The 27,011-nt window shown below is 37.9% G+C and overlaps 2 protein-coding genes across 6 annotated transcripts in view; one reads left to right on the top strand and one right to left on the bottom strand.

Moving 5' to 3' along the window:
• Positions 1-10,813, top strand: part of RAD54L (RAD54 like) — a 64,218-nt gene extending 53,405 nt beyond the window's left edge. For all 3 annotated transcript variants that reach the window (XM_088154423.1, XM_088154422.1, XM_015888412.3), the window contains 8 exons: positions 335-409; positions 2,833-2,963; positions 4,772-4,882; positions 4,982-5,105; positions 5,268-5,346; positions 7,469-7,648; positions 8,578-8,741; positions 9,485-10,813. In XM_088154423.1, coding sequence (XP_088010549.1) covers positions 335-409; positions 2,833-2,963; positions 4,772-4,882; positions 4,982-5,105; positions 5,268-5,346; positions 7,469-7,648; positions 8,578-8,741; positions 9,485-9,686 — 1,066 coding nt within the window. In that variant the 3' untranslated portion in view covers positions 9,687-10,813. The remainder of the gene's footprint in view (positions 1-334; positions 410-2,832; positions 2,964-4,771; positions 4,883-4,981; positions 5,106-5,267; positions 5,347-7,468; positions 7,649-8,577; positions 8,742-9,484) is intronic.
• On the bottom strand, positions 10,734-26,901 carry LRRC41 (leucine rich repeat containing 41). 3 transcript variants are annotated; one of them, XM_025167890.2, is made up of 11 exons: positions 26,644-26,695; positions 25,612-25,698; positions 24,300-24,341; positions 24,093-24,163; positions 19,124-20,330; positions 17,442-17,693; positions 16,469-16,633; positions 16,136-16,234; positions 15,473-15,595; positions 13,548-13,623; positions 10,734-11,442 (listed from the first exon to the last, which is right to left on the bottom strand). In XM_025167890.2, exons 4-11 carry the CDS (start codon positions 24,117-24,119, stop codon positions 11,208-11,210), a joined length of 2,184 nt encoding a protein of 727 aa, XP_025023658.1. In that variant the 5' UTR covers positions 24,120-24,163; positions 24,300-24,341; positions 25,612-25,698; positions 26,644-26,695; the 3' UTR covers positions 10,734-11,207. The 3 variants fall into 3 exon arrangements, with proteins under 3 accessions (XP_025023658.1, XP_007430212.1, XP_007430213.1); XM_007430150.4 differs by lacking the exon at positions 24,300-24,341 and having other exon boundaries at positions 26,644-26,901; XM_007430151.4 differs by lacking the exons at positions 17,442-17,693; positions 24,300-24,341 and having other exon boundaries at positions 26,644-26,901.
• Between the last annotated feature and the right edge of the window lie 110 nt (positions 26,902-27,011).

The raw sequence follows: 27,011 nt of genomic DNA, 5'->3' as shown, positions 1-27,011 counted from the left end.
ACTACTTGTAATCATATCACGGCACTGGTTCTTTTGTTGTGTGGCTTTCTTTACTCTCTCTTCTGAATATTTGCTCAGTTCAGCAAGAGAGTTGATTTGTGCGAATTTAATGGTGGCCAATTAGCAGGATTCAGCCTAGAAAAGCTTTTATTCTCCTTTGGAAGTTCCATGTATCTACCCAGAAAAAGAACCCTGAAAGTATTGTTAAGTATTCTGGATTTGTAATATGAAAAGTCTTCCTATTAGCATTAGGAAGGAATATTGGTGAAATCTAGCCAGGAGGTTAGGCCATAATGTTAACAATATTAAGTTTATCTTTGTTTTTCCTTTCTAGATGTCTAATAAGGCGAACCTCAGATATTCTCTCCAAATACTTGCCAGTGAAAATTGAGCAGGTGGTGTGCTGCAGGTATAAAATTAAAGGGCAAGATATATAATAAGGAACAAGCTTCTTGCTTAATGGAAAAAGGAAATTGATTCATCATTGCACTGAGGCTTTTGAATTTAAGCTGAATTTGAAGCCCAACCATAGTACAATAATTAGAAACTTTATGATTGGTGTTATATGCTACATGTAATGCTATCTTGGCAAAAAGGTCACTTGTGCTGTTGATAAGGTCTGGTTAATCTTTCGATAATTTCTACAGAATTACCATAATGGAAGCTACTGTAATTATTGTATTTAGAATGTGTCAGTATTGAAATCTTATGGACATTTTGTTCCATATGAAGTAAACTGAGCTAGTGGGAAAAAGTCTGCAAGAGGGTGATGTAAGCAGTATGTCTTTCCCGGGGATTAAGCAGATTGACCATGAATCAGTTAAAGAACTATATGGTACTACTTCAGACATGAAACATTCATCCCACTTCCGTTCTGCCTGCTTAGAGAACAATATTTAACATTCCTGCGGTTTTCAAAGTGCAATGGCACTCTTTACAAAATGATCAGCATTAACAAATTAAAAACAACAACAAATGTTGCCTTTAATCCCCATATGCATAGTCTGTCTGCTTTATGAAGTCAGTGAATTGCATAGCTTTTAATCAGGTATCTAACTCTCTTCCTCAGCAGCAGCAGCAGCAGCAGCAGCAGCAGCCCCAGCTGGTTGTTGTTGTTGTTGCTGTTGTTCCCTGCCAATGGTATCTCAATCCTGCTGGCCATTGCCATGTGTGTATATATTTACAATAACACAGACATGCCTATGCACACATTATCATAAAGGAATCTGGCTTAAGGAATTAGCAGGGACACACGTGGATGAAACAGCAAGTTCAGCAAGTAAGCTTTCCACAATTTAAGCAGATGAATATGTTATTTATTCACCTATCAAATGTCTAGGCCACCCAACCCCAAAATGACTCTGGCAGGCTTCATAAGATTAAACGGCAATACATTATACATAAAACAATACATGATGTTATAAAAAACACAAATGGTGTATGAGAGAAACCACAAAACATATCATATCCCAACATCACCTCCAACAAAAAGAAGACCTGTCCAAGCATTCTAATCAGAGACCTGGAGAGAGAACCAGGTTTTTGGAAACTGCTTGAGGTGAGCAAGATGGAGGCCGTATGGATCTTTGGGAAGATGCTATTACAAAGGGCAGGTGACAGAGAAGGCCTGCTTTCTGGGTCCCACTAGATGGCATTGTTTAACTGATGGGACTCAAAGCAAGCCAACTGGTTGGAGCAAACAGGATGGGCTGACACTGCAGAAATAGCCATCCTTCCAGGTAGCTAGGCTGTATGTCATATAGGGCTTTATAGGTAATAACCAGCATCTTGAATTGCATCCAAAAGCCAACTAGCAACCAGTGTAGCTCCTGTTGCATTTCTTGAGTTCTGAAATACAAATATTGTTGAAGTAAGGCTCAAAAAATAACTTAGTATATAAAAATGTGATGTGGGAGGGAGGTCTCTCTCTCGGTTTAGAGACTGAAAATTCTCTACATTTACTCAGAGATGGTCATGAATGATGGGATGGGAATACGGTAACTTTATGAACAGTGAGACAAATGAGTTATACAGGGTTTGGTCTGGACTTGTTCATGCTTAACGTGATTCTGTTGAAACCAATGAGAGCCATTTCATTTGACTAACTGGTATCACTGACTTCAGTGTGTTTTCTCAAAGTCTTAATCCAACTTCCCTTAGGGTCCCCAGTGGCGTGCTTGCATAAGCACCCTTGATATCCACAGGCCTTTCTGCTTCACGTGATTTTTTAATAAGATTAATTCAGGAAGCCAGTTAAGCAGGAAACTGATATGCTGCAAAGTATCACCTACCACCACCGCTGGTTTGAAAGTGTTGCTCTGAGCTCCATAGGTGCCCCATAGAAAATAAAAATGGTGGGGGGTCGCAACCTAATTTTTTCTTTAGAGCTGTACCATGTGCCCAGAAAAAAAAGCCATTGTATGAGAATGCTCACGAGATATTCAAAATGAGTGCAATTTTGAGAATATTTGTGTTAAAAATAGAATTCATTTCACTTCATTAATTTCATTTAGACTCTAGAACTGCGCAGATACGTTTCTTGAAGGCTTATGAAATTATCTGATATCCTATCAAAGTCAATTAAGAGCTAAGCTCCTCTTTGTCCCCTACTGACTTTTTAGTATTTGGGTAGCAAATACTTTTAGTATTTAGATTTGGGTAGCAAAAAAAAGCTGATAGGCTCAGAAGAGCTGAATTAATCATGCATCATATTTCCCTTGAGTCTAAATTGTTTTATCATAGATATGACATTATATGATACGAATGGCTTCTAGAATGGTCTAGTGTTCAGTGGTCATAACATCAGTAGTTTTCTTTTGTTCTCCACTTCAGGTTGACGCCCCTTCAAGCAGAGCTATACAAATACTTTCTGATGCAAGCAAAGCCTGCAGAAGATCTGAAAGAGGGGAAGATGAGTGTTTCTTCTCTCTCTTCAATCACATCTCTGAAGAAGCTCTGTAATCGTGAGTAATCCTGACAATTAAGTGTATATTTATTCATACCATGTCCCCTTCCCATCTCATGTCCCATATTCCTGGAATATGTAGGACATTAGTAACAAGAAAAATATTTATCCTTGAAGGCTTTAGAATATGAAACTGAATAGTTTGTGCTTGCATAATGAGCAAGAATGTGTGTATTAATACAGTATCTTTAGTGCTAAGACACATTCTTCAGAGCAATGGCTATGCACAACAATTGTGCCAAACTATATTTCTTGTCTCTAAAATGTTCAAGTATCATAATTCTAGGTCTCTGATTTTCTTCTTATGTATGTGACTTTGGGTACTTAAATTTCCACTTAAATTATATTCTTGAAACCATTTTATTGGGTTCTTGGTATTTTCTGAGGTGGTTTTCCTGCAGACCAACAAAATCCCTTCAGAACATCTTAAGAAAACCTAAAGACCCAGTAACCAAAGAAGAAAAAACAGGAGTCATCTACAACATACAATACAATAGTCACTATGTAAGACAGACAGGCAGAATGCATCCGTGAACATCATCTGGCTGTCAGAAGACATAATGAAAATTCTTTAATCTTTCAACAGATAGACAAATTCAACCCCAATTTCAACTGGGAAACTCTTAACATTTTAGAGTAAATCAAATCCAAAAATGTTAGGGAATTTCTGGAAGTTTGGCATTCAGACAAATCAGCAGACACATAGATATAAACCTCATCTACATGCCCCTTAAAAGATACAACCAAAAATCAAGGAAGGAAACAAACAGCCCAGGGCATATTTATTTTATATTTATGTATTTATTTATATTTCAAATTTAGGTACCGCCCATCTCACAAAAAGTGACTCTTCCCTAGTACCCACAGAAGCAGGAAACAGCACCAGATAAACAGTCAGGGAAGAAGCAATATCCTAATCAGATAACCATCAAGGAAGAAGCCAGACTCCCATCAAGTTTGGTAGGGCAAGTTACTATATATAAACAGCCAGCATATCCCACTCTCTCTTACACTGATGATGATACCAAGTCTGGTAATGAAACATCTGCAAGAAAAGAACTATGCTCAGCGAACACCAAGAACTCAACACTTCAACTCTGAGCTGTATATATTCTCTACTACTGAAACCTGTTTAACCTTGATATAATTATTTTGGGTCTAAAATTAAATATATAGAGTATAAAACAATAAAAATGCAATTAATGAATTTAAAATATTAGCGATAGTAAGAAACGTGCTGTTCTGCAGCTCTAGTAACCTATAACATTCTAGCTGCCATTTTATGAAGCCTAACTTTCTATTTGGAAATTAATCTGCATTATGGGTAATTTTGTGTCTGATGTCATCATTACTTCACCAGCCTTCATATGTTGCATAATCTGCTTGTGCATTAAAATCTGAGTCAAATATGCTTCTTATTTTGTAATGAGGTCTGGATAGTTTGGAGTTATAGCAGAAATCAAAGAACTAGAGGTCAGGAAGGCTATCATGGATATATAACTGGTCATCCCTGTACTGTTGGGCAGTGTGGAACTGGTCACAGCACTGAATCTAGATAAATAAAAAATTACTGGTTCAACCTCAGTACCTCAAAGAGAGGTAAACCACTTTTGTATGGTTTTTGTTTAGTAGTGTATGTTAACCTACCCATTGTTAGTTGTAGCACTGACTATGTCTGTTGAGAGAAGGCATAGAATTGCATGGGGGTTTTCCATTGTTCTAAGGCTAATTGCAGTATTCTGCCTCATTAAATGGGGTGCTTGGCAGCTACCAGTTCTATGCAGTGACTCTTGAATTCTTCTGCAGACCCTGCCTTGATTTACGAAAAGTGTGTAGAAGAGGAAGAAGGGTTTGTGGGGGCCCTACAGTTGTTTCCATCTGGCTACAGTATTAAGTCTTTAGAACCTCAGCTCTCAGGTAAATATCACTGTAAGATCAATCTGTACTGGTTTGCACAGGGAAATGATTTCTCAGCCCTATGGAAAATATATATATACTCATTTTGTTTCCTTCCAGGAAAGATGCTGGTTTTGGACTACATTCTGGCAGTTACTAGGAGCACCAGTAATGATAAAGTAGTCCTGGTATCCAATTACACACAGACACTTGACCTTTTTGAGAAACTCTGCAGAAGTAGGAGGTATAATGACTGAGGCTTATTTATATATGGGCGAATGAAATGAAGGGGAGTTCTGCAAAATTATCCTGCATAGATAGACAATCTTTTTCCTTATACAGGGGATAAAGTCATTATTACTTAAAAGATATTTGTATTAAGCTTCATGTTCTGTTTTTGTATCAGGTATTTGTATGTCCGTCTGGATGGTACCATGTCCATTAAAAAGAGAGCAAAGATAGTGGAGCGTTTCAACAATCTTTCTGTAAGTGAAGTTTCTAATCTCAGGTTCTATCCTGGAGATTTTCAGTTAATGACAGTTTTAGCTGAAAGTGCTGTTCTTCAGTTTGGCACAGGAATGTGGGTACAAAACAGTATTATGTTAAGAGGAGGTTTATTTCAATGTGCTTTGTAAAAATCATTCATAAACCTTGCATGAAACGGTTTGCTTTAGTTATTACAGTCAAAACTGTAATAACAGAGATCCTGTTGATAAAGTTGGACTTTAGGAATTAGATGGGATTGTTGCTATTGTACTGGCCTCCCTGCAGTGTAGTGACTTTACTAAACAACCTGCTTGATGCTATGGCTGGATTGTCAGGCTTGTTCCCCAGACAAATATTTCTAAGAGACTTTAATCTGCCTTCCTTGGATGTGGGGTCAGAGATGGCTCAGGACTTCATGGCAGCCATAGACCTGATGCAGATCATTGAGGGCCTGACTCATAGTGGTAGTCACACAATAGACCTCCTTTTTATCTTGGGGCCATATGATCTGAAGTTGGGGGATGTTATCAGTTCCTTGTTGTAGTTGGCCTTGGAGTTCTCTGCAGCCACTCCCCACCACAGGGAGGAAGGACCTATTTGATCAGTCTACCCAGGTGCTTGTTGGGTTTCAGAGGGAACCTGGGGTTCCTGAGGCTCTGATGCATGGTTTGGCTGAGGCCTTAATTGCTACTTGGAATGAGGTGATGGCAATGGCCTTGGATCAGATTAAGATTGTGTGGACTTTCTCTGCTTGTGGATCCTGGAGAGTCCCCTGATTTTCAGAGGAATCGTGGAGGTGAAGCAGAAGAGATGCCTAGAGCACTGCTGGCAGAAAACAAAGAGTGAATCTGATTGAGCATGGGTAAGAGCCTTTCTTAAGGATTACCTCATGGTGATAAGAGAGGCAAAACATAATTGTTTTCCAGTTTTATCATATCCATGCATAGCTGGCTAACAGCCCTGTTCATGGTGACTCAGTCCCTTCTGGATAGGGAGGGGCTGGAAGAACATCTGCAGGGCCACAATGAATACTGTTCAAGAAACCTATTGGATGAAATCACTTGGATCTGGTTTGAGCTGGACTCTGGCTATGAAGGTCTTTTAGAAGTGACTGAGTCATAATCTAGCATGTTTATCATTACACCACATTACACTACATTACACCCATGTAACAACACTATTTTGTGAGCTGCATTGGCTCCCAGTAGGCTCCCAGGTGCAATTCAAGGTTCTCGTTACTACCTATAAAGCCTTTTGTGGCTGGATTACTTGTGGGACTGTCCATCTCCAATTGTTTCTGTCCATCTCACAAGATCCAACAGAGTGGGCATGTTTCAGATCCCTTCTGTGAAACAATGCCCAGGAGGCATGCTTTCTTTGTCATGGTACTTGCCTTTTGGAACAGCATAACCATTGAAATGTGGGTGGTGCGGACCTTTTGGCTTTCCATAAGGCTCTAAATACCTGTTGAGTGTTGGGCTAGGACATTGCATTAGCCATCTTGTAATACTTTGGGGAATGTGGACATAATTGTGGTTTGGCTTTGGTAGTATTATATTGTGCTTTTGTGGCATTTATTTACTTATTTACTAGATTTATATTCCACCTTTATTTTGGACCATTGTTTATTGTATTTTGTGTTTTTAATTCTGTATTAGCTGCCCAGAGTCACAGTTCACGAGTCAAGTGGTCATATACATTGCATGAATGAATGAATGAATGAATGAATCAATGAATGAATCAATGAATCAATGAATCAATGAATCAATCTGCAAGGTCTGAAGCATTCATTTTGTCCCTTAATGCCCTCAAACTCACAAAGACACAAAACAGCCCTAAATGTTGAAGGTTGCTTATTTGGGGATGAGCTATGAGGACCAGAAAATGGATGCAGGGTGGGGGCATATATGGCTCCTGGGCCTCCATGTTTGCATCCCTGTTTTAGATTGAGAAGAAGTGGCATTTCATCCAGCCTATTGCTTTAACTGTGGAACTTCTGTATTACTTACCTTGCTCCAAGATCAAAATAGGGCAATTAACTTTGAAGTTTGCTTTTGTAGAAATAATGTATTTAATTATCACCTATGCTTAATACTTAATTTGTTTTTTCTTGTTTCATAGAGTCCTGAATTCATTTTCATGCTGAGTAGCAAAGCTGGGGGCTGTGGCTTAAATCTGATTGGAGCAAACAGACTTGTGATGTTTGATCCTGACTGGAATCCAGCCAATGATGAACAAGCTATGGCCCGAGTGTGGAGAGATGGCCAAAAGAAAACCTGCTATATCTATCGATTACTTTCAGTAAGATTGACCTATATAATTCACTGTTGACATTCATATCTTAGAATATACAAAATGAAGCCTTGAATCTTTTGCAGGGAAGAAACAACTTTGTAGCAGGTGTCCTATTATTGTGTTAGAGTGCTTAGGTCATGACATGGTCATGTCCAAAAGAAGATATCATAGGTGAACTATATAAGTGTTCTTGAATCCCTGACAAATAGAACACTTTACTTATACAGAAGGAAATTGTTAGTGCTTCAGACTAGTAGCTTGAGAAAGGAAAGTGACAGCTTATCCTTCAGTTTACTAGAAACATGACCTCATCTCTGCTTTTCATCTAGGAGTCTGATTTTTTTTAGAAATGTGTTTATAATAATAATAATAATAATAATAATAATAATAATATCCATCCATCCATCCATCCATCCATCCATCCATCCATCCATCCATCCATCCATCCTTATGCCAAGACCTTATTTAGATACAGTTGCATCAGCCTTCCCCAAATTGGGGTTGGGATTGCAACTTTCAGAATTCTTTGCATGCGTAGTCCAAACTTGTAGGTTACCATATTGAATTATGCATCTAACAGAATAACTCATCTTGGCCTGAAATTATTTTAGCAGCCTACCTCTGGTTAACAAGCAGGACTGTACTTAGAAGCTATTTTTCTTCAAGTGCTAAAGATTTGATCTCTAGGCAGACAAAGACAAGATTTAAATACAGTAATTGTAGAACTTCCTGTCCCTTATGAGTTGACCAAGGCTTTGTTGCATTAGTACTTGGAAAGACAAAAGATGAGAATTGCTAATGACAACTTTGACTGACAGCTTCTGCTGAAGCTAACTAGATTGTTAAAATCAGTTCTGACTAAAGAACATGTAGTGATTTTAAGAGTTAAACAGGTCTCGCAAAAACTTATCACCAGACCTATTTTTATTTTGTAGACAGGGACAATTGAAGAAAAGATCTTCCAGCGGCAGACGCACAAGAAGGCGCTTAGTAGCTGTGTAGTAGATGAAGAACAGGATGTGGAAAGACATTTCTCTCTGGGGGAGCTGAAAGAACTATTCACACTCAATGAGACCACCACAAGTGATACCCATGACAAGTAGGTCTCAGAAGGGTTTAGACAGCTTAATTGTCTAGGCAGAGATTTGGGGACATAGATGGAAGTGTTGGTACTGTTCTTGAAAAAAAACCAAAAACAAAAAGCAGAATAAGGTAAGCTGTATGCAGATGTTGAATCTGAACATTAGTGATAGAGCAGGTTTTTGACAGCCTGGAAATCAGTGTTGCAATTAGCATTTATATAGAGGCCCACATTTGTAGAACCCAATATTTGAAATTTGTTATCTTGAGTTTTGTAATGTACATCTCAGATGGACTAGGCCTGGGAAATATTAAGTCCACATGAATGTCAAGAGGAAATGGGTTGGGACAATACTGGTGTATCAATCAGCTGTACCAATTGAAAGAATAGATAATTTTAGTATACTCTGAACTATCTTAAAACAGTGTTTTATAAGTCTACTAGTTTACGTAATTGATTATAATTATAAATTAGTTAATTTGATTCACTAATTAAATTTCACTAATTGTGATTTTTTTTTGTTGGTGTCATAGATGCATTTCTTTCCAATGTTGGCTTCTAAAATAGAGGATTATTCTATATTCAGATCACCTAGAGTCATTGCTATGAGATGGGCAGCCATATAAATCAAATAAATTATCCTAGTTTATATTATTCCTAGCATGGGAAATCTGCCAAACACCAAGCCCTGTAGCTCAGACACCATAGCATGAAGTCCAGGCTTCTAACTCTTGTGACTACAAATGCACTTTTTATTACAGGATCAAATGTCGTCGCTGTGTGAATGGCCATCAAGTCAGGCCTCCTCCAGAGGGATCTGACTGCACTTCTGATTTATCTCAGTGGCATCACTGTGCTGAAAAACGTGGCCTCAAGGACACTGTCCTCAAGACTGCCTGGGATGGTGCAGTCACTTTCACCTTCTATCATCAATCTCATGAGGAGCAACGAGGGATACCATAACCATTGGATCAAATTTCTGGAATTTAAGTCATTCTTAAAAAAAAGCAAGTATTTGATACGTCTACATCAGCAACATTAGGATTAGATGTTTTCTTCATCTCATCTGTATTTATAGGCTATCTTTACAAATACTTTGCTGAAATATTTGGTTACAAGCAACCAAATACTGGTTTTATAAACTTTTTCTGAAAATGTATGTTTGGGCTTTTACTGTCAATCTGCTAAATGTGTATAGAATATTCTGGTAGCACCTATACTAAAGTTGGAAGTAATCTTTCAGCTCTAGAATGCCACATAGTCTACATAGGTATCATGAAGTCAGATGGCTGAATTATTATATTTAACCACAAACCATTCTTGTTAATAAATGTCACTTTCAGATAATAAGTTGAAAGATGAATCACTATCACATAGAATTCTGACAGTCTTTTTAAAATGTATTTGTTGGAGTGGATTAATATTGCATCATCTGGTTTTAAATCTGTTACAGGAGAAATTTTTAGATCAGAATCATCTTCAATTATAAAATTAAAAATTGTGATGTGTTTTTACAACAAATTAATAAGTAAAATAAAGAGAAAGATGGAGTACTGTCCCAGCTGGGTATATACCACAAGGAGCAATAACTGTATTTCATATGTCAGTATTTATGTGAGATGAAAGCAACAAAAGGTGTATGTGTGTGTATAAAATGGTTTTTGCTCTAACATAATAGTAGCTTATGCTAGACTAAGAAGGTCTTCATTTTACAAAGGCAGGAAAACATTGGCTTTATTTAACTATTTTCATACATTGATGAAGAATGATAAATGTTTGTGAAACCTTGTTTGTATAGGAAGACTAATGGCCAAGAAAAGAATCCCAAAGGATTGGGTTTATTTCTGATGTTAGAATGGGCCCTCTGAATTACTTATGTTGAAAAATTAAAAATCTTTATGAGGAGATGCATGAAATGCTATTTTCTAGGATACTGATTAAAAAAGGATATTCAGGTTTCTCAACCCAAATTGTTTTTACAATAATATGCAGTTAATTCAAATCATAAGATTATGATTATAATACTTTTTATTTCAACGAGGCCTGCATAAGTAGAAAACATACTTCAGAAAGCAGTATTATAATGTAGACTCTTGTTAAAATACAGAAGGCATTTAAATTCAATAAACTGTGTGTGCTACATTTGTGAGAATAGTTTAAGCTGATCTAGTTATTTTCATCTTTAGAGCACAAGGGAGGTTTCAGTTTTAAGTGAATACATTTTCCACTGTTGAGTTGTTAAATCTTGATTCCACATAATAGCTAACATCATATTTTACTGACTGTATAACAGTTATTTTGGAAATGGGACACTTCTGCTAACATTTACTGTACCCTTCATGCTAAACACAGAGATCAGAGAAATCTGGATACAAATACAACAATACTGGGAGTACTGTTTAGAAGTGGTGCTTAAATAGTGCCCAAATTGCAGTAAATGTGGTAAGCAGGTTTATTAGAAGATACTCGTCCATAAAGTGCTTGTTACATCACACTGATGTAGTCAGCAAAGGCCTGTGATGAGTCCCATGCATCACTAACTACACTGCACATAGCTTTTAGTCTTGAAAGGGCTTCTTGAGCAGTTACAGCATCTTGGTCCAGCCAATTCTGATAGAGGCACAGTTTGGTAGACTTGAAACGTTCTCTGCATTCAGCTGTGTAACTTTCTAGCTTTTTGGCAAATTCCAGAAGCCCATCAGGCTTAATACAGTTGGAGCTAGAATTGAAATAAATAATATTACATAATTGCAGTTTATGACAGTACATGAGGTATTTCATCATAGTAGTTATATAGTGTTAGTGTCTAACAATATACGTTTTTTTTTCTGAATAAAAAATATTACCTTCTATATGTTGGTTACGTTCTATAGTTATACAACAAAACAGGATTTGAATTTGCTGACATCAGCACAACATGTTCATGACTTTTTGTTCACTGTCTAAGGCTTGATGTCAAAACCTATATTCCCTGTAAGGTGCGTGTGTGTGCATACCCACACTGTTCATGAAACCCGTGCACATGGTAAAAAACTGCATGCATACAAAATTAAGTTTAAATCATAAATTTAGTCAACATAAAACTCTAGGCTTGCAACTCAAGAGAACTCCTGCACAAGCTCACTGCCTTGGCTTAGCTGCAGCAGCAAGAGTTGCTTGGCGCTGCTGCGGCATGGACTGAGCAGAACTGACAGGAGCTCCCGCTCAGTCTGTACTGTGGTGATGCTAAGCAACCCTTGCTGCTGCGGCCGAGGCAGCAAGATTGTGCCTTTTGCTTGGAGCAACAGGAAGACAGTCCTTTCCCAGCCTTGCAGTTCTAGTCGATCTGCTCCTGAACCTCCTCCACATGGAGGAGCACCTCCCTCCAAAAAAGATTCAATTCATTTCCTTCCTTCCTCCAAGAAAGGTTTAATTAATATCTATTGAGTTTTGGGCCACACAAGATTCATGATCACTATTAACTTTATAAGAAATTCAATTTTTAAATTAATATTAAAGTTTAAGTTCAGAATAGATAATTTGATAATTTCTAAAAGAAATGAAAAAAATGCTTCCAAAATGTTGATTGCAATTATCAGAAGTGACTAGTGAGTTTACATTATAATCTGTAAGCATGTATGCGTAGAGCCAGTTTGGTGGTGCGATTAAAGCACTAGGCTAGAAACCAGGAGACTATGAATTCTAGTCTCGCCTTAAGCACAAAGGCAACTGGGTGATCTTGGGGCAGTCACTTCTCTCAACCCTAGGAAGAAAGAACTGGCAAGGCACTTCTGAGAAATGCTGCCAAGAAATGGCAGCAGGGGACAGTTGCTAGGAGTCAAAAATGACTTGAAGTCACAATTTTTAAGCATGTATGTGATGTATTATATACTTTCTGGATTCTATACTTTAACTGTGAAATACATAAACATTTTAACGTTTTTACATGCATTTGCAATTGACTGGTATACTCATATTGTGGAGCACAAAACATTTTTTTCCACATGACATGTCAGAAATTAGAACTGTTAACTTGTCCTTACAGGTTTGTTTGTATAGATTGTTGGAAAGAACAACAGGATAAAAATACATTATTTGGATGGCAAATAACTCCAGAGGATCCTTCAGGTCCTGATGTAGAGACTTAAATTATCAGAATTCCTCAGTCAGCATAGCCACTGCTGGGAATTGGGAGTCCACATATCTGGAGGACATCCAGGTTAAAGAGTGCTGTTTTAGTTACAAGCCACTTGATATGGCTGATAGCCTAAGGAAGAAAACTGGCAGGAAAAAACAGTGTTTTTTTTTTTAAACTATTAAAGTAAAATTGGATGAGATGTATATACCAACAAATCATTCCTTTGTGGGGAAGGGTGGCTCAGATGATCTTACATTTTGCTCAACTGTTCTCCATATAAGTAGAGCATTAACTATAACCATCCTATTAAAGGATTCTTTATCAGATTTATATATTGCCAATTACCATCTCTTCTGACAAAGATGGGTCAGTTCTGTAGTAAACCTCAACAATACTTAAGGTAGCTTTCACTGATCTGTCTTCTAGATTAATTAGACTTAATTCTGAACTTTCTGGAAGTGGTAGACCAACACACTGGGAGGGAAACAAATCAGGGAATATTTATCTTCACAGATTCAAATGACTGTATGATTTCTTTTTCTTGCAAACTGACACTAGCCTTGGAATGCAAAAAGGTACTGAAAAGTACTAACTGTTGAATGAAAAAAGGTATTAAATGAAAAAAGCATTGTTTCTCAGACTGATTTCATTGTTATCTTTTTTTGAAATAGGACTCCATGAGGATACTTTTCTGTTTACATACATACCTTACATCCAGATGATTGATAGAAGAGGATGAATCTTCAGCAAAAATGTCAGCCAGTGCAATCAATCTGTTATTCCCTAATAATAGGGGGAAATGCAATTTAAAAACAAAGCATGAGGGGGATATGACAGAACAAAGTCAAAATAATAGGAATGTGCCAAGTATCTTTTCATGGAAAAAGTTAACCTTGAAACAAGTGTCTTCTGGGATGTTTCTAGGTTAGAATGTTCTGTGATGAAATGTTTTGTTCGTTCCATACTATATAAGCACAGATCCAGCAATGAAAATTTAGTAAACATTCCCCAATGGAGAAGAAAATGAAAAATGGTAGAAACTGACCGCCTGAAAAGAATTCTCTTTGGCATCTACTTTCCATTTATAAGTTTTTCTTTTTCCCCCAAAGGTACAGAGTAAATTAACATAAATTTCCAAGAACAAATCTCACTAAGAAGTCATTAAAAAAAAAAACTTAAGTAATTGGCTGAATTTCTAGAAAACAGTTGTTCCTACACTGTGCTATAGGAATTAAATAGCTTCAACAATTGTACTAAAAAAGAAAATAAGCAGGTCCAGTTTTATTTTCTACTGTAACATTAATCATGGGGCCATTCATTTAGCATCAACCAGGAAGATTATTTATAAATTGCACTTTGCAACCGAACTTTTCCTCTAAGACAAAAAGGAAATACATCAACTTTATTTCAGTTTAGGCATATGTTGAAAACATTTATTTTTACCTTAGCATTTGATATTTCATGATGGAACTGCTCTAGTACTTTTCACTGGTATATATAGTTTTTCATATATCAATTGTATTGATTTATTATTGCATTTTAAATTGTACATAATTTTAATGCAATGCATTTCCTAAAGATCCATGGCATGATAGGTGGTTTAGCAATATTTTAAATTAATAAACTGTGCCATAGAATTCCTTTTAAATTTCTATCAGCCAGGAGGTTTAAAAATGGGCCTGATTCATCACAGCGCCTGGGCTCCAGAAGCAATACATTCCCGAATGAGATACATTTTAAAAAAATAATACTACAGGGAGATTCCTCCCAGTGAGAATGAAGTACACTTTTTCTGAATCATGCTCCAGAATTGAGGAATCAGAACAGTTCAACTTCACAATAATTATGGGTGGGCTAGGCTATTTCTGAAGCGTTAAAATGGATTAGGTGGTCTTTATACAATCCTCATTGATATCTAACAGTCCTTATTTACTTCTTCCCCATTCCATTTTCTCCTTTTTTGTGTATCACACCTTTTAGGCTGCAAAACCATCATGAAGAGCTGCTTATTCTATCTTTTGAATAGTACTTAGTTGTATTTCACAATTCAGCATTTAATATCCAGCCAGAAGCCCTCTGAAATGCTTTCCCCATATTTAAAACAAAACTAAAACAAGAATCCCAAACCTCCAGCAAGCAGACACCCACCATATCAAAGATAAAACTACTACCCTAGATAGCTATTTGCTTATTGCTTTTATATGATTACCTGAGAATTTTGTTTCCTTTTTAAGGCAGATAATAATTGACAGTCCTTACTTCATTTTGCTACAAGCACAAAAGTTGTAATTCCAGACATGAGCATCCCTTTCTAAATTTAATCGTTCTAATTTTGTTATGGGCCATTCTGAAATTGGCAATAAATTTGACAAAGGTAGAATCTATGAACACTGAAAAATTTAGCCAGTAGTAGGAAATACAGAATAGGCTGGATTCTTGAAAAGGCAAGCAAGAAGGAGACTGACAGATACATACAATCTTCACTAGGTTCTCACCTGCATGACCACAGGCAGGAATTTATTTTGTCAACAGTCAAAACTAAATCTGAGCCAAGGGTGCCAATAGCCTGGGCTCACTCCCCACAAAGGGAAGAAAGCACTCCAAGAGAATTGCTACATTTCCCACTACATACCCAGCCTATTTCCAGGGAGTTTGAGAGTTGTTAGCGATGAGTTCTTCTTCATGGTAGTAATCATTTCAGTCAAAAGCTCAGTTGTACAGTTTTCAAACAGCCGACAAAATGAAAAATTGATCTCTGTGGGAAAACCAAAACCTAAAATTAATGTAGGTGTTTCTTCATTCTTTGGTTCAGTAAGTGAAGTCAGTTTAATTGAATGTAAAATGGGCAAAAGTTGGAAAGGGCAATAATAGATAATGGCTGTCCAACAAAAATAACCCTTAGACCATTGACTCAACTTTATAGGCCAGTAGCACATGACACAGGACAGCTGGATTTATGATGAGGCACAAATGAAGCTGGGAGGCTGCTGTTTGCCACACATCCCTTTTTTTCTGTGAGGGAGTCAGCTATAGTGCAGGAGGGGTTGACACTCCTGCAGACAGAGTTGGGGAAGGGGCATTAGGCCCTCATCAATTCCTGCTCATTTTTCATTCCTCCAATATTGTTGGGGGATCTTCTCTAAGATGAGCAAATTCAGCCCCTTAGCCAAATTTATTACTTAGGGTGCACCAGTAATCTAAACCAGGAGATCTAAAGCTAATAGATCTCCACACGTATTTTTGATTACATGCAACAGTGGCTACTTATAAAATTAGAATAGAAAAAATAATATACCTTGAAGAATTGGGTTTTGTAGAAGAAAGAGGACTTCTTTTGAATGGCCAGAAAGGTTGACATCATGAAAATTTAGTTTCTTCAGGTTTGGGTTATGTTCTACCAAGATAAACAAGAATCTATGACATGTCTTGAAACTTTCCACTGATTAAAACTTTCCTGTTTGGTAATGTGTAACAAGCAGATTTCAAAATCTTTATCAAGTATCTTTTACAGCTTAATTCTGCCCATGGTTCACACTGCTGACAAAGTGCTTAAGATGTTAATATCCCTAGTGAAATTACTACAGTAGTTATTTTTTAGTTTACTGCAAGCAAATAACTTCCACCATACCTTTGAGGGCTTGCAGGAGAAGCCAAACCTCTTGAGGACAAGGAATTGCAACACTGTCTAGAGAAAGACTCTGGAGAGACCCTGAAGCTTTCAGTACAGGTACCAGAAGGCTTGTTTGAAGAGGTTCCCTGGGAAATCTGATCTCGAGATGCTCCAGATAAGTTTCTGGGTGAGAAAGGTGAATATAGTAGAAGAAAACTATTCACTGGCTAAAGCTGGCAAATATGGTTTGAACAAAAATGGCAAACCAAGACCAACTTAGTTTGTGATACTGGTCTGGAAGAATTCCTCAGTCAATAATTTGCCAGTTCATAGCAAATTATAGCATAATTGATCAGGAAGAATTGAGTTAAGGCATTTGCGTCAGAGAAGGAAGCACTCATAATAGCCCACTTCCAATCTTACAGATTAGTATGAAATACTGTATGGCCTGAACAGTGTCGGGGGCAAAGGGAGCTCGCTCCAACTTTCCACATATGTATACCAAATTCAAATATTTTTCCTGAAATATAGCCATTATCTATAACAAGAAACTTCAGAGCATTTCCATTTTTCTCCACAGAATAAAAATATTCTTGTTACATAATAATCTTACATGCCAAAATGAATTAGGTAGTTGCTGATTTGTGATCAAATCACTTTAATCTCTGCTTCATTCTGTGACCATTTCTGAAATGGGAGTGACCTTGGTGAGTGTGGCATGTGTGTATGTGTGTATACACATATACGCCTACACACACAGATATATAACTATTGAATATGAGACTGAATTTGAAATCTTTTGCACACAAGCCTGTGCTCTGCTGGTGAGCTTTGGCCCCACCCATTTTCTCAAGAAAAGGCTTTTAGTAGGATAGCAAACCAGAATCAAAGAACTCTTTGAAATATAGCAACCAATAAATATAACTTAATTATTCTCACATGCAAAAAGAACTATTGTAGATTAGGTAGGAGCTGAAGATCTGTGCTGTACCTGGAATTTTTTCTACTAAGGATGATGAGCCCATGTCTTCTTCCAGCCTATTCCACTCTGCTGCAGTTTTGAGATCAAAGCTGACCAAGAGCACCCGAAGCAATGGTACAGCACTCAAAAAAGAATGGACAAGATTCATGCATGGAACGTGAGCAAACATATCACTGATGCGTACCACACGGAGGCAGTAATCACTGCGTTGAGAAAGAATTCGGAGCCCAGAGAGGATGCTGAAGATACCAGGGCCTAGGCCTGAAGCACAATTTTAAAAGGCAAAAAGAGACATTGAAAATATGCGTGCACAACAAAATTATTATTTGGTTTCAAATAAATGTATGATATTATTTAGATATTTCCAGAATAGGCTTTGATATTCAAAATGTCAAACCTGCTCTAGTCTTCCAGACTGCACTATATGTTAAGAGCTCAGAATTAGAATTAGAGGTTTTCCAGTAATCAAATACTAGTTGCAAGTTAATAATTGTATATATAAGGTTGCAATTTTTGTCAACCGGTACAACACTACATACCCTTAAAACTTTGTCAAATTTGCTTGAATTTCTCCAAGCCATCATCTTTTTTTTTTTTTTTTTGGTGCCTTTGAGTCAGTGTTGACTCCTGGTGTCTGCACAAGTCCCTGCAGTTTTCTTGCCAAGGTTTTTTGAGTGTGGTTTGCCATTGCCTCCTTCCTAGGGCTAAGAGAGAGTGACTGGCCCAAGGTCATGCAGCTGGCTTTGAGCCTAAGGCAGGGCTAGAACTCACAGCCTCCTGGTTTCTAGCCTGGTGCCTTAACCATTACACCAAACTGGCTCTCCTGAGCCATAATACGTGTGGCTTTTATGGGATTTCTACAATTCAAAATGAATACACCTGGTATTTAGATCTGGATTAACAAAGGAGGCTTGGATAAACATATTCTAAAATGGTAAGGATACATGAGATTGCAGCTGAAAAACTTGTTTTTTAAATCTACATTAAGATTTTTTTGTTTATGCACAACAGGTATTTTAGGTCTGCCTTCAGCACAGAAGGCTACCTCTGAATCTGAGAGAGTATTTGAAGACTGAATTTGGGCTTTATTTTTTAAAATTAAAAAATGCTTTTACTGCATATAGTCAGACCAAAAGTTGAATAGTCTGTCCGTTATATAACTGCTGCTTGTTTTACCAGTTCAAATCTCAAGTGCAAATTAGCAAAGTCTGAAATTGGTAACTTGATAGAGGCCTATCGGAACTTTCTGTGCTAACAGAATTATTATTTCTCGGTTGGTGGCAGCGTGATTCCAAACAACAGTTGCAGGAGAACAATGGCAGGACAGGGTATATGTCCACCAACCTGCCTGCAACTACCTCAGAGGCATCTAGTTTGCCACTATGAAAAACAAAATGCTGGACTAAAAGTCCTCGGCCTGTTCAATAGGACTAGTCCTACATTCTAATGAAATGCTTCCTTTTCTAAAAGCAAACGTTTTTCATAATATATTTGAATATTGCAAAGCACAGGTAAGGAAGTTGTGGCCATCCAGATGTCAAAAATTAAAAATTAAATCATTCTGGCTGAACAGGATGGATAGCAATTGACCTCCAATGACTTCCAGGGGCTGCAGTTCATTCACTTCTTCCTGTGAAGATTCTAACAAAGGGCTAAAATTTTTGCAGGCAAACATTTAGTTTATCACTTACCATTCAAAGTAAGAATAAGCTTTTCTAAAGATACCCAAGAGCTCAGCAGGTTACCAAGCATCTGGCACGTATTCCTGGTCAGTGGGATAGAGAACACTTCCAGTGTGGATACACTTCGGAAATGGCTAATTGTTTTCAGAGAAGTGATCCCAATAGGTCGGGTTCCTTCAGAGCAAACCATACCAGTCACACTGGAAGCCTCTGCTGGGAGAGAGGATTCATTAGCAAAATGTTCTCCCTTGTCAACATTCCTTATTTTGTGATAGAATGCCATCTCCTCCTCTTCCTTTGCAATTGTGAAGACAAAGTCATAAAGGTCTTCCATCTCAGTGGTGACTTTGCTAGTTTTCTGATCGATGCTGTGCTTCTTTGTTACTACAGCTTTGCGCCTCTTCGGAGATTTTCCTAAAGCAAGGCTGCCTTGAGATGGTTTTCCTGGGGAAAAGCTAACAGATGCTACTTCAGCAGTGAAACTTTTTGAGCTACCATTGTGTGGCATCCGACTTTGGTAGGAACTGTTACCCAACTGGCAGTCCAGTGGCTCACTAAAGCTCTTACTGCTGGTTCTGGATAGCTCTACAGCATTTTCAATGCCTGGAAAAAATTCTTGAGGCACACTGGGCAAGATTTTCACATTCCTCAGCTCATTATCACTAAATTGGCCAGTTGCTGCTTTAGGAAACAGTTGGTCTGAACACAAAGGAGGCCTACATTCTTTATCCAGCTTTTGGCTCTGGACAGTCAATTTCTCTCTACACAGATGGCAAAGTTCTTCTACATTCGTCAATGTCTTACCAGGATTCCAAATCCCAGCACTCATTTTCAGAATGACAGCTAGAAGTGCTGGGTCAGGATCAGGCCATGAGTTCATAGATAGGTAGCTCACTGCTCCATGATGAATTAGGCGATGAAGAAATAAACTCAATTGACGTCTAGTGGACAGACTGGAGGAAAGGAGGTGACGGAATGTCAGAGTTCTAAGTGAGACAGCCAAGTTTTCAAGGACACACTGATTGTGTTCGGCCATCAGTTCTGAGACACCCTCAAGCACGTTATAAATAGTAAGCTCAGTTATATGCCGTGAAGTATATAGCAGGGGCAAAAAATAAGGATCGCTCAAGCGCTGGTGTGAAGACACATCCAAGATCCCACGCAGCACATTTGAGAAGAAAGTTTCAAGGAACTTCTTCCTCCAACACTTGATATTCTGTAATCGTACGGAAATAAATGCAAGCTGATGTTATCTAGGTATACTCTAGAAAAAATACTTCATATTTGTATCGGTGTATTTCTGGGTTTAGACCTGAACAATTGATTACTTTTTCAAATTAAAATTTAAAGGTTCTCTTAGGATTACATAAATCGACGGAATCAGCAGTAGAAGCTATGCTAAGAGTCCACTACTACATTCTGACAGTTTGGCTAGCTAGGTTGGTTACCCCATCCTTTTAAAATGCCCTTTCAGGAGAGGTGTGCCTAGTTTCTTTTCTTAGGTAGTTTTTAAACTGCTATGAAGAACACAGAATTCCATGCTGATTTTAAATGAATATTGTTCTGCTCATCTTTATTTTTTAAAATCGATTTTAACTGCTGCAGATTATTTTATGTTCTCAAGGGACAGCTGGCTGTAGATAATCTTGTAGATGTTGATAAAACCTTATTTGGGAAAAAAAATGAGTGATGCCTATTCAGAAATTACACTTTTTATGTAAATTGTTTAAGGCTGTTTTGCCTAGCAGTCTGTTATAACTTCAGAGAGTGCACAAGAAGATTAAGATGGCCTCGACCTGTTAGCTTTTCATAAGCCATTTGGAGTGGGGAGCAACCCGCCCTTTAAAGAACAAGCCAGCCTTATGTGCCCAAAGGAGTCACCTGACCCGTCACAGCCAATAGAGGAAAAGAAGGGAGTTCTGTCAGGTTTGAGGTGGGAAGAATTTGGTGGCTTTTGTGAGGGTGCTGGCTGGAGTCTTGGATGAGGCGGTGACCTCAGGGAAGGTTGAAATTTATTATTATTAGATTTTTATTGTGTGTGTGTATATATATGAATAAAATTAGATTTTTATCCCACCTTTTTTATATATAACTCAAGGCAGTGAACATACCTAATAGTGCCACCTAATTTTCCCCACAACAACAACCTTGTGAGGTGGGTTGAGCTGAGAGAGTGACTGGCCCAAAATCTCCCAGTTGGCTTTCATGCCTGAAGCAGGCCTAGAACTTACAGTTTCCTGGTTTCTAGGCCAGCACCTGAACCACTACACCAAACTAGCTCTGTTTAGCTATAGTTAGAATTGTGTTGGTTTTTTTTTTTTTTTAAACTGTGTCTTGGGTATGTGGAACTTTATTTTCATTTGATAGCTTTAATAAAGTTGATTTTTGCTTAAATCCTGGAATTGACCAGTTGCCTTCTATCACTTGCCTCAGCTTGGCTGAGCTACAGACTCCCAAAGTTTTTGTTGGTTTTCCCTTCAGCATTTAGCCAGATCCAGGGTGGGGCAAGGATTTCCCTTTTAATCCTCTCCTGGTTCCCCAGAGGGCTGGTGTGGAAGGGAGAAAAAGGTTTATAGAGAAGGTGTGGTGGCAGCAAGGAGACCTAATTTTCACCCATAGGCATGGGATACCTCAGAACTGAAGGACCTCAGAGAAGGGGCTGGTTTGATCCCGAGGGTGCCTTTTTCCCTTATTACAACGTTAAAGATCTGACTTTAATGTTTGAGTCACATGGCTAGGCAGGCTCTGCTGAGTTGGGTTGTGATTGTGGTCTTGGACGTTTTGGTTGTTGTTAAATGGTGGTGGTTGTTTTTAATCTTTGTATGCCATCCAGAGTCACTTTTAGGAGATGGGTGGCCTTATAGATTGACAGACAGACAGACAGACAGACAGACAGACAGACAGACAGACAGACAGACAGATGTAGATATGATGTCATTGCCCTTGGAGAACAGTAGGAGATAGCGGCCTTATAGATTGACAGACAGACAGACAGATAGATGATAGTTAGATGGATGTAGATATGATATCATTGCCCTTGGAGAACAATAGGAGCTGGGTGGCCTTATAGATTGTTTGTATGTATGTATAATAAAGTAGATATGATGTCATTTGGGTGGCAGTATAGTATAGTATAGTATAGTATAGTATAGTATAGTATAGTATGTATAAATAAATCAAGTAGGTATGATGTCATTGCCCCTGAAGAATATCCAGCTGAAGAAAACCCTGTGGAATGTTAGGGCCAGAGCAGTTAGTTAGGAAAACAGACACTGTATGAAAGACTTGGTGGAAGAAGTTTCAAAGTCAGTGTCAGACGGATGCAGAGTTCTGAGAAGGTATCTGTCAAATTTGGGGCTGTGGTTCAGAGTATCTGATAGAGGGAGAGTCTACCAGGGTGTGTAAGGAAAAGAAGTTGTTAAATACAAATGTGAATAGAACTGGAAAAGTTCACTAGTACGATGGAGGAAAAACTAAAAAAAGATAGTGACCTCTTTTAGTTTAGAATTTCGTTCAGACGTACTGACTTGGCTCTTGTTCCTTTTTTGCTCGCTACTAGTGTTAAAATCTCATGTCCAAAAAGGTTTTGCCTACCATAGACATAATCAATTGATGCAATATTCTTGTTGCAGTTATGGCGTGGGTACCTAAATTTGCGGAGGTAACTGTCAACCATTGATTGATGACCTTAACCCTAGCCCTCACCCATTTAGTGGGGGAAAAGGGTGAGACAGCTGAAACAAGCAGAGGTAATTGATTGGTGTGCAAAACTCACTAGCAGGCAAAATCTTTTTGACAGGCAAAAAAGGAACAAGAGCCACTGACTTCAAAATTAGTGTCTAAAATATAAGTTTCTAGTAAACTTTCTAGAAAATTTCAACAGCCCATGAGAATATGACTGTGACTTTACCATGAAATAATAATAATAATAATAATAATAATAATAATAATAATATTTATTAAATTTATATGCCATTGATATATATGGAACTCACAATTAGAAGCTATTAAACAACTTTGAAATTCCAAGCAAATCTTGTCATCAAATCTTGTTTTCTTACTATTTCTTTCTTAGCCCCTGTCTTTCAAAGGTCAGCTGTATTCCACTGCAGAATTTGTGTCTTTGAGGAAGAAAATTGGTTAATTTATATGCTGCTATGTGGGATCTCAGGAGTGAATCTAAAGCTCTAGGTGATAACAGTATATATTGTTAGAGAATTTAAAAATGGCGTCAGGCTCTCTCTCTCTCTCTCTCTCTCTCTCTCTATATATATATACAGTGAGTTCATGACAGTTAGGGGAGCCTTGAAACCTAAAGGTCAATAGTAAAAATGTTACTTCTGGAGATAGCCTGATTTCACCATAGAAACCATGATGCAGTTATATTTGCATATTCTTTAACAAAAGAGTTTAGGTTACTTTGTGTTAGGGGTCCTTCACTCAGCCTGTTTGCTGGTGAGGCACCTCATTTGATTGAATGCTTATTTATTTATATTTCAAATTTGTCACCGCACATCTCACTGCGGAGTGATTCTGGGTGGTTTATTGTTTTGCGATTTCAAAATAAAATACTGGTTGTTTTCCTACTGTTGTCTGGTTAATTGGGACAGCTGTTGGTCAACAAATGTTTGGAAATTATTCTTTCTGTGGCAATATACAGAAAAGGAAGTTAAGCGTAGCACTATTCGAAAAACACTGAAGGACTGAGGTGCAAAATTTAATAAAAATGGCTATAGAAAGTAACTGAACAAGAGATTCTTAGGGAACAAAAGGGAATAGACATTGATTAGAATTGGAAACAAATATAGCAGTAAAAATAACCATCCAATGCTGTTTTTCTTATAAATAGAATAAAAGCAACCAATGAAACTGATCTAAAATATCACAACAAACAACAGAAGAATATAAAGTTAACTATGAAGGTAAGAGCATAACCCCATTTGCTATGTCAGTTTTGCACTTTATATCTTTAACCCACCTCTAATCTAGAAGGTCTTGTTTTCATTATGTCAAACCACAGCCTGCACCATATTGGTTCAGTTGAGAGTCCTGCAGAAATATATAGTGTGTTTAAAGTAAACTGTCATTAGTTTTAAAAAACAGCTGTACAACTATTGATATATGTGTTTTGAAAGATACGAAGACTGCACCTATATGTACTTATCTGAGAGTAAATCCCACTGACCTCAAAAGGCTTTACTTCTCAATAGACCAGACATGCCTAAAACTGTAATGGAAAAATATTATATATATACATACACATACAGATATATATATTTTTAAAAAACACCTATAGATGTTCAAAGCATCTATCTTAAAGTAGGAAGTCATATAGTCTGTCAAAATATTGCTTCAAAATTTAAGCTCTAAATTTTCACATTTTGATCTTATTTTACTGTATCTTTCGATATTTAATATTGCAGTATCACATGTTAGGCCAAACTTCTCTAACTGGATGCCATTCAGATGTGTTGAACTCCTATTTTTATCATTCCACAGAAAACACAAGAGAAGGATAGGCAAACTGATGCCTTTCAGATGTTTTGGCTTAATATCTCCCTTAAGGCACTAGCCTAGAAATCAGGAGACCGTGAATTCTAGTCCTGCCTTAGGCACAAAGCTGGCTGGATGACTTTGGGCCAGTCACTTTCCCTCAGCCCTAGGAAGAAGGCAGTGGCAAACCACTTCTGATAATCTTGCCATGAAAACTGCATGGGCTTGTCTAGGCAATTGCCAGGAGTCAGTAATGACTTGAAGGCACAGGCACAGTTCCCAGCCAGAGGCTACTCAGAGCTGAATCCTGAAATATCTAGAGGTCACCAGATTCCCATCCCCATAGATTAACCTATTATCCCTTGCAATGATTGGCGAAAGCAAGCTAGAACAATCATATATTTGTAATGTATCTTCCACGAAATGAGCTCAGAGTAAATGTTTTAGGCTGATTTAAATGTAAGACTTAAGTGACCAGCCCATGGAGTTCCTGCAGCCAAATATTTGAATATGGTTTTGATTATAGGAAAGCAATTACTCATTATACCATACCGATTCTTAAAGTATTGCTTGTGCTCAAAGGTTCTAATTAAATGATTTTGCATTTATTGTAACTTTTACAAAAAGTGAGCATGCACCCCTGATCTAGTTGGCATTTGGCTGATGCAAACCTGAATTCAGTAACATAGTGAATCAAGCTACAGTCCTATACACACCTCCTTGGGAATAGCCCTTACTGAAATCTATTACAGATTTCTAAGTAGAAGTGCAAAAGATCTTAAGATAATAAACTTCCATCTTATCAAGAACAAGAAACATATTTACCCAACTTTGGATATGTTAGGGAAATGGAGAAATATAATATGTATGAATGTTTGCAAATCAATAAAATAATTCTGCCATGCATGAAAGGGGAAACTATATTTCTCAGGATAGAACACCTATTATTTACCATTTGGCCTTCCTCCTCACCCTTCTCCCTGTATGAAATAACTGTAACTGACCTTTTTTCACAGCAGTCTCTTCAATTCTTTCCAGATAGTAAATGTTCAGCAGAGGCAAGATACCCTGGAGTATTGGACCTGGAAGTGCTTTGGTGGGAAGAAACCAATATAAAATGTATTTTAGTGACAAAGAAAGAAATGGTTTAAGTGAATTGGTACAAGCATATTTAGATAATGCTTATACTCCAGGACTGAAACTCCAGAGAGAAGGTATTCTATTCCTATTCCAGAGAGAGAGTTATACATACACATATATTGCAGGCAACCACCAAACCACATTTAGTTTAAAAACTGTTTCAGGACCTCCTCCTCTACCATGTGAACTGAAGTCTTACAGTCTGTTAGAATGCATATTAGTAAATTATAATTTCACCTTTATTTCCGGGTGACACTTTCATTACACTATTACTGCGTATCATTTACAGAAATGTATATTTCTCTTATATAAGCCACTCATTCTTTCCAATGCTTCTTATGTTGTTTTTAATCAGGAAAAGGCCTTAAGGGAAAGATTTATCCAATGCATTTTGTCTCTTGGTGCTAGGTCTGCACCTGGAAGTACCTCACTATACTATAATCACATTTCTAAACATGACTTTAGATTTCCAGTCTAAATTCTACCTAATTCAGTAAATTCTATCTAATTTCCATCCCATGGGACAGTGTAGGAGTAGTGACAACTGACATACTGTCAGTGCATGCCTCCTAATTTACTCAGGAATCCTTCCCCATTGTATCCAGCAGGATTTACTCCCTTGTAAGTACTTGAAGGATTGCACCCTAATAAAAGTGATCCGTAAAGCACTAATTTCCACAGGATTTTCCTGCCCGGCTGTGGTTGGAGCATCTCTATGTATTGCCTATTACTCTGCATACTAACGAAACTCTTTAAAAAACCATTAAAAGAGGCACCTCAACACCCTTAATGATCCCTTCAACTGGGCAAGAGATTCTCCATTTCATAGCACAGATCTCTTTGGCTGTGGGTCATAACGTGGAGAGAAAGACGCCTGAGCCCCTCCTCCATCTTACCCCAAACTTCTTTTTCAACATGTCCCATGACGGAGCTGACTACCGCCCCACTTAGCTCAAACAGGCTAAGGGGATTCCGATTGCCGACATCTTCCCCAGATTCGATTTCCATATTGTTCAGGCGACAGGTCTGTTGTGTTTTAAAAAAAACACACAAAACCCACACAGTCTGAATTACGCCATCTTGGGAGGTCACTCATTGTTATGCGGACGTATGATGCTGCCATGCTGAGTAGGTCCAGCGCCCTCCAGCGCCGGCTTGGACCCATAGCATGGCTTACACGCTGCCGCGGGAGACTACGGTAGCGGAATAGGAGCCATCTCAAGAAGGTCGGCTGGAACGAAATCTCCCATTGGAAGGCTGATGT

Source organism: Python bivittatus, unplaced genomic scaffold, assembly GCF_059951505.1.
Source record: "Python bivittatus isolate LINGU-HERP-01145 unplaced genomic scaffold, Pbiv_v1 ctg000700_np1212, whole genome shotgun sequence".
In the NCBI taxonomy this organism is placed as follows: Eukaryota; Metazoa; Chordata; class Lepidosauria; order Squamata; family Pythonidae; genus Python; species Python bivittatus.
The sequence above is the reverse complement of the archived record's forward strand: the minus strand, read 5'-3'. Positions and strand labels throughout refer to the sequence as shown.

Bases quoted from the DNA above. Each gene is read 5' to 3' on its own strand.
- LRRC41 (XM_007430150.4), bottom strand. From the start codon at position 26,755: ATGGAAATCGAATCTGGGGAAGATGTCGGCAATCGGAATCCCCTTAGC. The intron at 16,634-17,441 runs GTACAGCACAGA...TTTCTCACCCAG, and splicing joins CTTAGTAGAAAAAATTCCAG to AAACTTATCTGGAGCATCTC. The intron at 13,624-15,472 runs GTATGTAGTGGG...CCCTATTATTAG, and splicing joins ACTCCCTGGAAATAGGCTGG to GGAATAACAGATTGATTGCA.